Source organism: Schistocerca piceifrons, chromosome 1 (assembly GCF_021461385.2).
Source record: "Schistocerca piceifrons isolate TAMUIC-IGC-003096 chromosome 1, iqSchPice1.1, whole genome shotgun sequence".
NCBI lineage: Eukaryota > Metazoa > Arthropoda > Insecta > Orthoptera > Acrididae > Schistocerca > Schistocerca piceifrons.
In genome coordinates this window covers 726,086,108-726,099,095 of record NC_060138.1, presented here as the reverse complement: position 1 = coordinate 726,099,095, position 12,988 = coordinate 726,086,108, and the positions used below count along the sequence as shown (strand labels likewise).

The following is a 12,988-nucleotide window of genomic DNA, read 5'->3' as shown; positions in this document are numbered from 1 at the left end:
AACAGAAACCTTTGGAACTTTATCAGAGGACACTCTTTTTACAGAGTTTGATAAGAATATGGAACTGATTAACACATAGGCAGTAGGAAAAGTTCCAATGGATTGGTTGTGGATCATGGTGGATGTTCAGTGGGACCTAAGCCTCTTGATGTTGTGGTGATCAATCAACATATGGTATACAAAATTGGGGTCATTTCTGAAGAATGGATATTTGAGGAAATGTCATTTCCTAACATTGTCCATCAGAGAGGCAAAAACCTCACTCAACATTGGGTAGCTAAAAATAGAGTTTGAATCTTATCAGTGGTGAGAGTTTCATAGTGACTTCAAGAGCAGCACTCTGGGGACTATCTGTCCCCTGCATACAGAGGTAAAATATAAATGTATAATAAAATATTTTTAGAATAATTTTGTATAGTGCTAATAATAATAATAATAATAATAATAATAATAATTTGTCTTTATGGGTACTCTGGCAACATCAAAAGCAAAGTATCAGTATCTCCAGGTTTTGAAGGTGTATTGCAAATAAGAAGCTACCGTGTTTTACACAAATATTTTACACTAGGCTGACAAGTGGATTTGAGACAAAGTTGCCACTTTGTCACATGAAATTAAAATAGCAAAGAGAACCTCTTTACTATGAAGTATCTTTATTGTTTCAAACTTTTTTTTCGTTACAGAATAATCTGACACACTGTATTTAACAAAAATACAATTTTTCTAACAAGATCTTGAGTGTTGCTTTATTCAAGTGGCACTTTTATCTCTCTTTTAACACATGACATTCCTTTAAACATTATGCCAATAAAGCCACAATTTAAAATTTTTAGCACTCGGTTTATATTAAATTTAATTTATATAACATATCCTTCAAAATAACTTTTGTATTCATTAATTTTAGTTTCAAACTTTCAAAATGCTGTCCTGAACTATCTAATAATGCAGACAAAGCACATTCTATTCCTGTGCGCATCTTTGGTTTATACACCAACAAACAATAATTATGATGAGGTGATGGAAAAACCTCTACAAAGAGTTATAGAAACATGCAAATGGCAGCAGTTCCGGTGCTAGAGGACATTGAAAGATATTAAGGTAAAAGTAGAACTAAAAACATAGAATGGTTTTTTATCAAGAAAACTTGGGAATTGTACAAACGACAGAGATCATACAGTAGTAGAATTTGTTGAAGAATACTTTGTGCCAAAAGAAAACAAATGGAAAATAGACTTTGCAAGGCCCAAGTTATATTAAACAACGAGCTCAGTATCTTGGAAAGTGCAGGTTATACAGACTTAGTTTAGATAAGCAATTATTTACCAAAGTTACTTATACAAACAGCATAAGTTACAGCAGGTAAAAGAAGGCAAAGAAAAACTAAAATTGCACAACACAGCTCTTAAGAGAATATCAGACTTTGCGGCACTTGAAAATAGGAATGTGAAGGAATTTGCTAGATTAATAAATACCTTTGGGAGGATTTAAAGAGATACAATAAAAGTTTTGTAATAGATATAGTTATTAATAATAAGAATTTGAAGAAAATGTGCATTGATTGTTTGGCCTCGTGGTAAGAAATCAGTCAGCAAAATGCCTTTTCTGTCCCAAAAAACGGTGCACATGACTTTTTGAGGTGTCAAGATTAGCGTAGGCTGGTATTACACTATCAAATTTCTTTGTCCAATATCTTTGTCAAAGAAATTTGATAGTGTAATAAGGAACTTTGACAAATATCGTCAAATATTTGATCAAATCTAGGGCAAGTTTTCGTAATTTCAGTTTTTCAGTAACAATTTCCTGAATTAGTGATGGGGAGATTTGTGAAACTTCCATAGCAACGGCACTAAGTGTAAACTTACAGTTGTGCTTAATCTTCTCTTCAGTTGTGTGGACCAGTTCATCAGTAACCACAGACAGGCGTCCATTTCATTCTTCATTGTGCACTTGATCATGTCCTTCATTGAACAGTCTGACCCATCTTCTAATCATTGAATCATTGTCCTTAAACCTCACAGATTTGCTGATGAATTTCCTTTGGTTTAACTTTCTTTGCATTTAGAAAACTAATCACAGATCTGATTTCACACGCGGCAGCATTTTCAATTATGGCTGACATTATAAAGAAGCACTACAAAGCACATGTTGGCATCAGTGATCTGAAAATGGCGTACGTGTCTTCTCCTTGAGTCAGAGTAATTGCCGTGCATGCTCAGAACTGCAATCATAGTGCTGCCGCAGATAGAAATAGAAACAGAACTTACTTTGTGGAAGACCCTCGTAGTATTTCCGTGGAAATAGTTAAAGCTGAAGAAAATTACATAACTTTAGTAATAATCTGTCAGGTTTCTTGCAATTGTTTTTTGGAATGTGGAAAACAATTAAAAATTTACATCTTATGTAAATACAATATAATGAATTGACTTAGCCTTATGAAAGATTACTGTATTACAGTGTTGGTTGTAAAGTAAGCTGTTACAGAATGAAATAGCAAAATTATGTTAAAACATCTTTGGAGAAAGACAATTCCCCAAAACTGTAACAATACTATGAATGTATTACTTCACAAGAAAAGAGACAAAAAAACTACATACCTGGCACACTCCTCTGCATAGTGCACAAGATAAACTTTAAAATTATCACCACTCGCATGGCAAAAACTTGGGACTTTAATCAGGATTGGCAACAAGTTTGCTTTGGAATTGGATACAGTACAATGGACCATTTGCAAGTTATGAACAAAGTTATAGAATGAAGGATGAGTGTGAATTACTACTCTGTTTGGGATTCATAGACATTAAGATAGCTTGTCACTCTTTTACTAACAAGCTCTTCAAAGAAGGGCCAGTATTCAATATGTCAAAGATGAGACCTGTGCTCTGAAAAGAAAAGCACAGGGTGCATATAGAAAAGAAATACATGTACAATTCCTTTGAATTTATTTCTTCTATTTTGTATGTCACATTATTTACTGGTTTTTGTTGCAACAATGGATTTTTTGTTTTGTTTTATTACATCTTATCGATAAACGTTTTGTTAATATGTACTGGTTGTAGGAACGTAATTCCAAGAGTAAACAGTAAATTTACCTTGCAGGTCTTGGAGACCGAGGTGACAGGGTGTTTGTGAAGCCAAACTATGCCTACAACGAGCTTCTACTCCCAGGTCTTGCAGTTTATGTTACACCAAACAACATTGAAAGATATTGTACAGATGAAAATAATAGACAACGAACATATAGCTCACCGTTTGTTCAGCGAGTAAGTTTAGTACATTTTATTGAAAGCTATCTTGCACCTAAACATTTGTTGATTTGCTGTATCCTTCAGCCCTCCTACATTCTCAGCAGTCCGTTATTTTGCCACATCGATGAAGAGTGTTTAAAGGTTGCCAGAAAATGAGATTATTACTATAGCTATGTCATGTATGGTACTGCTCTAAATTTGTACTACATACAGATTCTGCATATATACAATTGACTTTTGTGAAGTATGTTACTTTTCTCCCAGATGTTTGATAATTGACAGATGATAGAACTTCTAATTATCTTTGACTGTCATTGAGCATACTTCCTGTTGTATGAATTTATAATCTGAAACTACAAAGGCAGTGTAATTATCCAGTCTCTTACTCGGTACTCTGAGAAATATGAGGATATAATTTTTTAATTTTAATTTATTTTATTTTATTTTATTTTTTTTTAACTGAGGTCTCAAGTTTGTTACCAAAATATTGCAAAGCTTCATACGTTGCTTAATTTTCACATGAGAAAATGATGTTTTCCAAAACCAGTTAATGTGGAGAATTATTGTGGTAATAACTGAGCAATGTCTTCCTAATCTACCTTATATGGTTAATTTCACTGATCAATCTTAACATATATAGTGCTGCCAAAAGTCACCTGTATAGCACATTGTAAATGGGAAATTTTGAATGGCACTACTTTGACAGAATGTGATGACATTCAAACCAGTACAGCTGAAAACATTTTTGACTAATGATGGGACATTGTTCTTCTTAGTAATAAAAGAAAATACGTGTACTTTCTTTTGCATTTTTTTTTTCAGACACTGGGATTCTTGTCAAACATGAATCTACCAATAATTATGAATAAGGAAGTTCCATGGACAGTGGAGCCATGGCATGTACGAGCATCGTTACGCAAACGTGGAGTGTATGTACCTGAAGCAGCTATCAAAATACCTGATAAACCAATAACTGGCCCAGACTTGGACAAGGAGGGAAAAATATTTTATGTTGCTGTAACGGTAAGTGCTTGCTTTAGAGTGTAGTCTGAAAACAGCAGTATGAAAGATACTAAGTGTGGCTGTTTTTGTAACAGTGCATCATGTAACATAACTTTTCGTGTTTTTATTGCAAGAGCATAGAATTCGTAATATAATGAAAAATATTGTATGGAATGAAAATAATTAAAAGAACTTACCACTAGATATTTTAAACATTGATGGATGGATCAGTCGAACAATGGTAAATCGAGGGTGGAATAACAACAATATTATTATGAGGACAGATTGCTGCTCACCGTCTAGAGGATATGTTAAGTTGCAGACAGGAACATGAGAGCTTTTCAACAGGCCTTCTTCTAATGCAGAAAACACACACACACACACACACACACACACACACACACACATTCATGCTAGCACAACTGTCGCATACGAGACCACTGTCTCTGACCATTGAGTTCAGACTGTGAGCAACTGAGCTTGATGGGAGAAGAAAGGAGGCTGGGGCTAGGATGGGGGAGGAATAGCAGGGTGGAGGTGGGGCAGGTGTATTACTGCTTGTGGGAGCATGCAGGGACGTGATCGGGACAGGGTAGGACTGCTGGGTTTGGGGGGGGGGGGGGTGAAGAGGAATAGGAGAGAAGTAGAGGAGGAAAAAAAGACTAGAGGGTGTGTTGGTGAAATAGTTAGTGCTGCAGTGGGAGCAGGGAGAGGGATAGATGGGTGAAGGGTAGGGACTAGTGAAGATTGAGGGGGGGTTTTGGGAACATAGGATATAATGTATAATGCAGGGAGAGTTCCCACCTGCGCAGTTCAGAAAAGCTTGTGTTGGTATAGAGGATCCAAATGGCACAGGCTCTGAAGCAGTCATTGATGTGAAACATGCTGCGTTGGTCAGCATTTTCAGGAACTGCGTGGTCCGTCTGTCTCTTGGCCATAGTTTGTCGATGGCCATTCATGTGGACAGACAACTTGTTGGTAGTCATTCCCAGGTAGAAAACAGCATTGTGGTTGCAGCTTATTTTGTAGATCACTTGGCTGCTTTCACAGGGAGCCCTAATCCCACATTAGTATCATTTCTTTCCAAAGGTCTTACATTAGCACACTGGACACACATTCGGGAGACAACAATTTAAACCCACATGCAGCCATCATTATTTCGGCTTTCTGTGGTTATTCTAAATTGCTTAAGGCAAATGCTGGGATGGTTCCTTCGAAAGGGCATGGCCACTTTCCTTCTCCATCCTTCTCCAGTCTGAGCTTGTGCTCCGTCCCTAATGACCTCATTGTTGACAGGATATTAAACTCTAATGTCTTCCTCTTCCAAAGGTCTTATGTTTTTCCCCACTCCCATATTAAATCATGCTGTACTTGTTAAAGACCTTCCCTCTGTCTCCAGGTTCCTGCAGTGGAAACACTTGTTCTCCACAAATCGTACCAATCAAACTCGACCCAAAGCCAATGTTGAATCCTATGTGACTCAGTGCACTCTTCCATCCAACCGTGATTCACCCTCACTGTCTCCAAATCAACCTATGTTAACATTCCAGAATTTTTCAGAATTTCAAACTTTGCCTCACAATTGTTCCCTAAATCCGCAACAAGGAAGCTAACCTTATGTCTGCACAGAAAACTGCAGTCCACCACCTATAAACTGGTCCTGACCTTATAGTCTTATGTGCCACCAAAGGTTTCACCACTGTCATTTTGAATCACATGGATTACGTGGCAGAAGGATTCCACCAGCTTTTATATTCGTCCACCCATAAACTCTGCCACAGTGAACCCATTCCACAAATATAACAGGATCTTTAGTCTTCTCTCAACTCCTTACGCCATCCCAGAAGCTGTCCTCTGAGTCTGCTGTCTCCTCACCAGTACCACTACCCGATCTCGTACCCTGTATATGCTTCCTAAAATCCATAAACCCTACCATCCAGGATACCCCACTGAGCCAGTTACTGCGCCTCCTGAGAGAATTTCTGCTCTCTTGGACCAACACCTTCAGCCTATTACCCGTAACCTACCCTTTTATGTCAGAGACACCAACTATTTCCTCCACTTAGTCTCCACAGTTCCTGTTCCTTTACCACATGACACCATGCTCTTCACTAATGATGCCACCTCCCTCAACACTAACATTCATAATGCCCCAGTTTAGGTCTGTGAATGCCTCAGTGTGACCCTTGGTATATTTGTAGAACAACTGCTCATCACTACAGATGTAATGGCCACAGGTTGCTAGGCTGTATGGAAGACACTTCTTGGCATGGAATGGGCGGCAGCTGTCAAAGTGGAGGTATTGCTGGTGGTTAGTAGGTTTGATACGGACAGAGGTACTGCCGTAGCAATCTTTGAGCAATCTTTCCCAGTGCCTGACTGATTCCAAACCTACAACCTCCTTCCTGGTCACCACAACCAACTGAATCCTCACCCATAATTAAAAGGCATCACCTACCGATAAATCCATGGTAACAGCAGTGGGCACCCACATAGCACCATCCTATTGATGGGCCATCTGGAGGAATCCTTCCTAACCACTCAGAATCTAAGACCTCCAAATGGTTCAGATTCATTATGATATCTTAGTGATCTGGAAGGACACTCTCTCCCCATTCCTCCAGAATCTCAACACTTTCTCCCTCATTTGCTTCATCTGGTCCTCCTCAACACAAGAGGCCACCTTCCTCAGTATTGTCCTCCACTCAAAGATCACTAAGTCTGTATCAGTCCTACTAACCTCCAGCAATACCTCCACTTTGACAGCTACAACCCATTCCATACCAAGAATTCTCTTCCATACAGCCTAGCAACCTGTGGCCATCACATCTGTAGTGATGAGGAGTTCTCCAAATATACCAAGGGTCACACTGAGGCCTTCACAGACCTAACCCTCCCAACCTTGTACAGAAACAGATCTTCCATGCCTTGTCTCTCCAGTCATCTACCACCTCCCACAATCCCACTGTCTGGCCACAAAGTAGCACTCCTCTTGTAACTCAGTGCAACCCAGGACTTCAGCAACTGGATCACACTCTCTGCCAGGGTTTCAATTACCCCTTGTCGTGTCCTGAACCAAGGAATGTCCTACCCCTATCCTTCCCACCCCTCCCACAGTGTGGTATTCTGTTGCCCACTGAACCTATGCAATATCCTTGTTCACCCCTGTTCCACCAGTGCTCCCAACCCCTTGCATCATGGCTCTTATCTGTGTAATAGACCTAGATGCAAGACTGTTGGACCATCCAGTTGCAGAACCTGCTGCCCAACACAGTGTGCTTCACTTCAGTGACTACTTCACAGCCTCTGCCATCTGGATCTTCCCTACCAACATCAGCTTTTCTGAAATGCGCAGATAGGAATACTACCGCAATATGTCCTATATTCTTGCAACCTCCCTGGCCTCAACCATCACCAGCCCCTGCCCTTCACCCAGCTGTCCTCTGCCCAGCTCCCACTCAAGCACTACACAACCTTCTATTTCACCAATGCACTCACTAGTCTTCTTCCCTTCCTCTACTTCTCTCCTTTTTCATCCCCCCCCCCCCCCTCCCCACCCTCAAACCTCCTGACTAAACCTAACAGTACTATCCTGTCCTACATGTTTCCACAAGCACCACTACATCCTCCCCCAACCACAGCCCTACTAACCCCCTCCTCCCTCCATGCCCCAGCCTCCTCCATAGCCCCCTCTCTCCCCCAATCCAGATTGCGTCTCCCATCAGGCACAGTTGGTCACAGTCTGGCTCCAGTGGCCCGAGACAGTGGTCATGTGTGTGTAAGTTGTGCTTGCTTGAATATTAGTGAGTTTTCTATGTTAGAAGAAGGCCTTTTGGCCGAAAGCTCACATATGCAGCAGTCTTCTCATTGTCTGCAGCTGAACATCTCCTCTGTATGGTGAGTAGCAATCTATCCTTTACATAATATTAATTGACGGCTGCCAGACAGACAAATAAAAAGGTTGTTATTACTGTTAAGCTACTGAACTTTTGTTCACCCTTGGTGCATAGTCCAACATCTCTCTCACCCCCTCTCTCTGTCCTTCCCTCCCTCCCTCTCCCCCTTCCTCTCTTTCCTACCCCCTCTCTCCCTTTCTCCTTCTTTCCCTCCCCCTCTCTCCCTTTCTCCCTCTTTCCCTCCCCCTCTCTCCCTGCTCTCTCTGGTGTGAGAGAAATGAGTGAAGCAGGGGGTTAAGAATTTATGTATGACTCCCAGAGGCTAGTAGATGAAGTTACAGGAAAGGGGAAGGATTGAGATGCTAAAGAGAAAACTACCTTAAAATGAGTTAAATAAGGGCAAGAAAAATAATACAAAATGACGAAGTAGCATAAGGGACACAAGAGGCAGAAAATTGTGAAAATGTCTTCAGTGCAGTTATTGGGTAGGGGGAGGGGGAGGGGGAGGGGCAACTCCATATAACAGCAGTCACAAGGCAGCTGTTGACAGTACCTTTATATGGTGTTGATTATGCTCTTTAACTGACCTCTGATTGTAATATTGACTAATATTTGATGGTGACTGTCAGCACTAGTGTATTTTAATGTAGATTTTACTTTCTTGTCTTAGGATGCACAGGTACTCCTGTGAAAATTGTTTCAACAGGCAGCCATCTAACATACAGCAATCATTGGTGCTCCCTACCCATTTAAAAGAAAATTTAAATCTTACATCATTAACGAATCCTCTCACAAAGAGTCTTGTTATTTATGTTCAGGGATTAAATATTTATGTTAGCTAATGGACAGGTAGCATTGTTCTTTGTAGAGCTGCATGACAAGTGGTATTGTGTTGTAAACAGTCTTCTGTAACGACGAGGCCACATGTGAAGACCCAGTGCCGAAAGCCAGACACTTGCCAACACCTGCTGACTCAGCACTTAAACCATGCCACTGGCTCATGCGGATACAACATGGTCGTTGAGACAATAATTGACATTTTGAGATGATTCAGCAAAATCTACATTAAAATACACTAGTACTGACAGTCACCATCAAATATTAGTCAATATTACAATCAGAGGTCAGTTAAAGAGCATAATCAACACCATATAAAGGTACTGTCAACAGTCTGTGTACATGACATCAGCTGCAGCAGAAAAATTACCTTGTCGTGTATAAAAGCTGCCTGTCTGGCCAGCTTGGAAGTGTTGGAGGAGTAAGAATTAGGTAGAGATTCCAGATAAAAATATTCAATGTGGGGACAGTCTTTTGACTTAGCCGCACAGCAGCACGGTAGGGAGGAAATTGAAAGATTATTCGAAAAATACCCGAAATTGTTTAATCCTCCCTGTGTCTGAAAGTAAGTTCCTTTATTGTTTTTGAAAGAGAGAATGGTATACTAGGTAACACAAATGAATGCCACATGAATCGACACCCATTGCTAGTCCAACAATGGAAGGGGTGTCAGTGGAGGAGGAATGATTAGCTGGAGAAGAGAAGAGAGAGTAGCAGCTGAGCAGTGTGCCTGGAGTTATTTGAGTGCACATCACAATGACAGATGAAGTGTACTGAAAATGTGGTCATGAATGGAAGTGCCTGCTTTATCTGGTATGAATGGGCATTTGATATTAGTGTGTCCATAATGCCTACAGAGCATTATGGTGAAAAGGTCATGTCATGTCAAATGATTGGTCATTGGTATTTGTTGCATGTTCAGAAAAGGACTTTCTCCTGTTTCCTGCATTGAAAGCTGCTCTCTCAGGATGTCACTTCCAAACCAATGCTGAGGTGGATCAGGGTGTGTGTGTGTGTGTGTGTGTGTGTGTGTGTGTGTGTGTGTGTGTGTTCATTGCATCCCAGGGCACAGAGTTATACGAAAGTGGTTTCTTCAAACTGATTCCATCCTGCAGCAAGTGCCTCACTGTTGATGGTGACTATGTTGAAAAATAGTGCAAGGTGTATCGTTCATGATGCCATGGTGTATTTCTTTTTTACAATGAAGTTTCCTTGTGGTTGAGCCCCCTTGATGGAAAATGAGGAATTAGGTAAGGAATGTCCCTCATAATTATACCATAAAAGGCCCCAGACAGTAGTAACGCTTATATACAGGATGCATCAAAAAATGTATACACACTTTGAAGTGGCATAGAAAATTTATTTCCTGTTCTACAATGTTAAATTTCTGGAAATGGAGAGCTTAAAGTCCAATTGGAAAAATAAATGTACTTTGCAAATGTGATTAATGTTCAAACTGGTGGCCTTAAGCATCAATACATTTCTGAGTACGAGTCACCCCTGATTCCATACATCGTACCAAAGTGTCCAATGAGATTTCTGCGCACACTGCCTGAATCTCATTCCAAAGTGTGTCCAGGTTATGTGGTTTATGTTTGTACACCTCATCTTTTACTGTGCCCCATATGAAGAAATCCAGCAGCGTGAGGTCTGGAGAGTGTGCAGGAAACTTGATTGGTCCCCTGTGTCCTATTCACTGGCCTGGCACATTGTGATCCAGGTATGCTCGTACGTCCCTATGATAGTGCGGCGGGGTGCCATCTTGTTGGAAATAAAACTCATCATTACCGTATAATGCACGAATGGCAGGGAATATGGAGTCAGCAAGCATTGTTAGGTATGTTTCTCTAGTAACAGTACCTTCAAAGTGGAGAGGCCCACTGAGTCCCCTTGCAGACAAAACACTCCACACATTTACAACAGGCAAATTCACAGCCTTTTCGACTCTAATGTGAGGATTGTCTTCAGCCCAGTACACACAATTGTGCCTATTGACAGTTCCATTGAGTTTGAATTGGGCTTCGTCTGACCAAATTATGCTACCCTTAAATCCCGGTTCACGTCTCACCATCTCCTGAACCCATTCACAAAATTCTAACCTTTGATCTGGATCGTCGTCAATTAGCTGTGGCACCAGCCTTGGAATGTACACATAAAACTTGCCTTTCTTCAGAATGCATAGCACACTACTAGCACTTACATTACTCTCTCGTGCCGCTTGCCTTGAAGATTTTTGAGGTGAACGCTGAAACAGCTCTAAGACCGCAGTTGTGGAATCATCACTTGTAGCTGTACAAGGTCGCCCTCATCGACATTTATGTACATCACACACTGTTCCATGAATTTTGAATTTGTCTCATAGACGTTTAATTGTTAACCTTGAAGGTGGTTTGTACCAAACTCGCTTCTCCACTGTCTTCGAAGCACAGCTACATTCTCAAACTTCCAGTACCACTTCATTATCTGCTTCCATGCTTCAAAGCTCAAACGCACATCGACCATGTTGCAGTTACTTCCTTGCCACTGCTGCCACCTGTTGAAGAAACATAACATTACTTTCTCACAGATATTTAACCTTGTAGAACGGGAAATAAATTGTCTATGACAGTTCAAAGTGTGTATACGTTTTTTGACACACCCTGTATTTGTTATGATTGCAGGTATTTAAATCGAAAGATAGGTACAGACATGCACCCAAAAACAATTTATATTATCGTGTGACACAAGCAGTCATGCCGTGGAGGTCATTGTGAGTCAGGAAATTGAAAGAGAAGAGCGTCCAGTACCTTATGCTCCTAGGCAGCTAAATTAGGTAGTGAAAAACTACTCATCTACTGAAAAAGAGATGCTCAGTTTGATGTATGGAATCACATATTTTGGTTGATACTTGTCTGGTCAATATCTTAAAGCTGTAACACATCATGCAGCACCGAAATGGCCTGTTGGTGTTAAGGATCTGCCTATCCACTTGACTCTGTAGGCTTTATGGTTAAGTGAGTTCGATTTAGAAGCCAACATAGTCTTGGGAAGGCTCGTAGTAATGCAGACACATTGACAAGATACGCACCATGGTATGTATTGCTATATCTGCAGAGGAGTGGTGAAAAGCTGCTGACCAGGATTTACAGCATTTTACAAAGTGAACTCAGTTCATTATATGAATGGCAGGGCATGGAGGCTGATGATCTTCAGAATGACGCATTGCGGAAAATACTGGTGGCGAACGCAGAAGAAGCATGTGATACAGCATGTCAAAAACTGTGTACCATACTTGTAAAGGGCTGAGCTAAGTCATCAACAGATTACATGCAGAGGTTACACGAGGCTAGCAGACTATTCCAAATGATCACTAGGGATATTCTTGGTTCCTGTAAACAGAATTTTGCTAAGAGATTGAAGGGTGTACAGTGTCCCAGAACAGAAGGTGTACATAAGGGAAAAGCCAAGTACTCAAGTACCCCACTCAACAAGTGGATTATGTTGACTGATCTGTACATCTCAGAAAGGAAAACGGATAAGTTTGTTGTGCAGTATGAAGGGTTTTATCAAGTAATTGAAATAACGTGCCTGGTTAATGTAGAGTTAACAACTCTCAACTCCTGCCAGTGTTGTACATGTAGGGTGAGTCTGTCGAATTAAGAAAACCTCTGAGGCACTGCCTCAGTTGCCGGCAGCTCCTTCAAAAGAGGGCAGGGAGGTGGCAAGGAAGAAAGGTAAGGCAGGCAAACGGAACAAGATACTCTTGTGGTTACTGCAATGTTTCTGTACACCCAAGGCCACGATGTGGTCTTGTGAGCTAAATTATTGATTGCCTTGCCTTCTAGGATGCAAAAATATGTGTGTTTTATCTGTGCCTTTATCAGTGTTTGTTATTGGTATATTTATAGTGGAAACATAGTGTAATTAATTTAGTTTGTTGGGGATACATCAGTGTTATGTAGTGCATTATGTTGCTTATTTTATGAACTGTGTGTTTTGTGTAGCAGTAGCTTCCTGTCCAATGTAGAC

The 12,988-nt window shown here is 40.6% G+C and overlaps 1 protein-coding gene across 1 annotated transcript in view; it reads left to right on the top strand.

Annotated features, from left to right (window-relative positions):
* The window catches only part of LOC124711173 (39S ribosomal protein L9, mitochondrial), a 38,304-nt gene that overhangs the window by 17,419 nt on the left and 7,897 nt on the right, over positions 1 to 12,988 (top strand). Inside the window, exons 3-4 of the mRNA XM_047241101.1 lie at positions 3,097 to 3,260; positions 4,068 to 4,268. Coding sequence (XP_047097057.1) covers positions 3,097 to 3,260; positions 4,068 to 4,268 — 365 coding nt within the window. The remainder of the gene's footprint in view (positions 1 to 3,096; positions 3,261 to 4,067; positions 4,269 to 12,988) is intronic.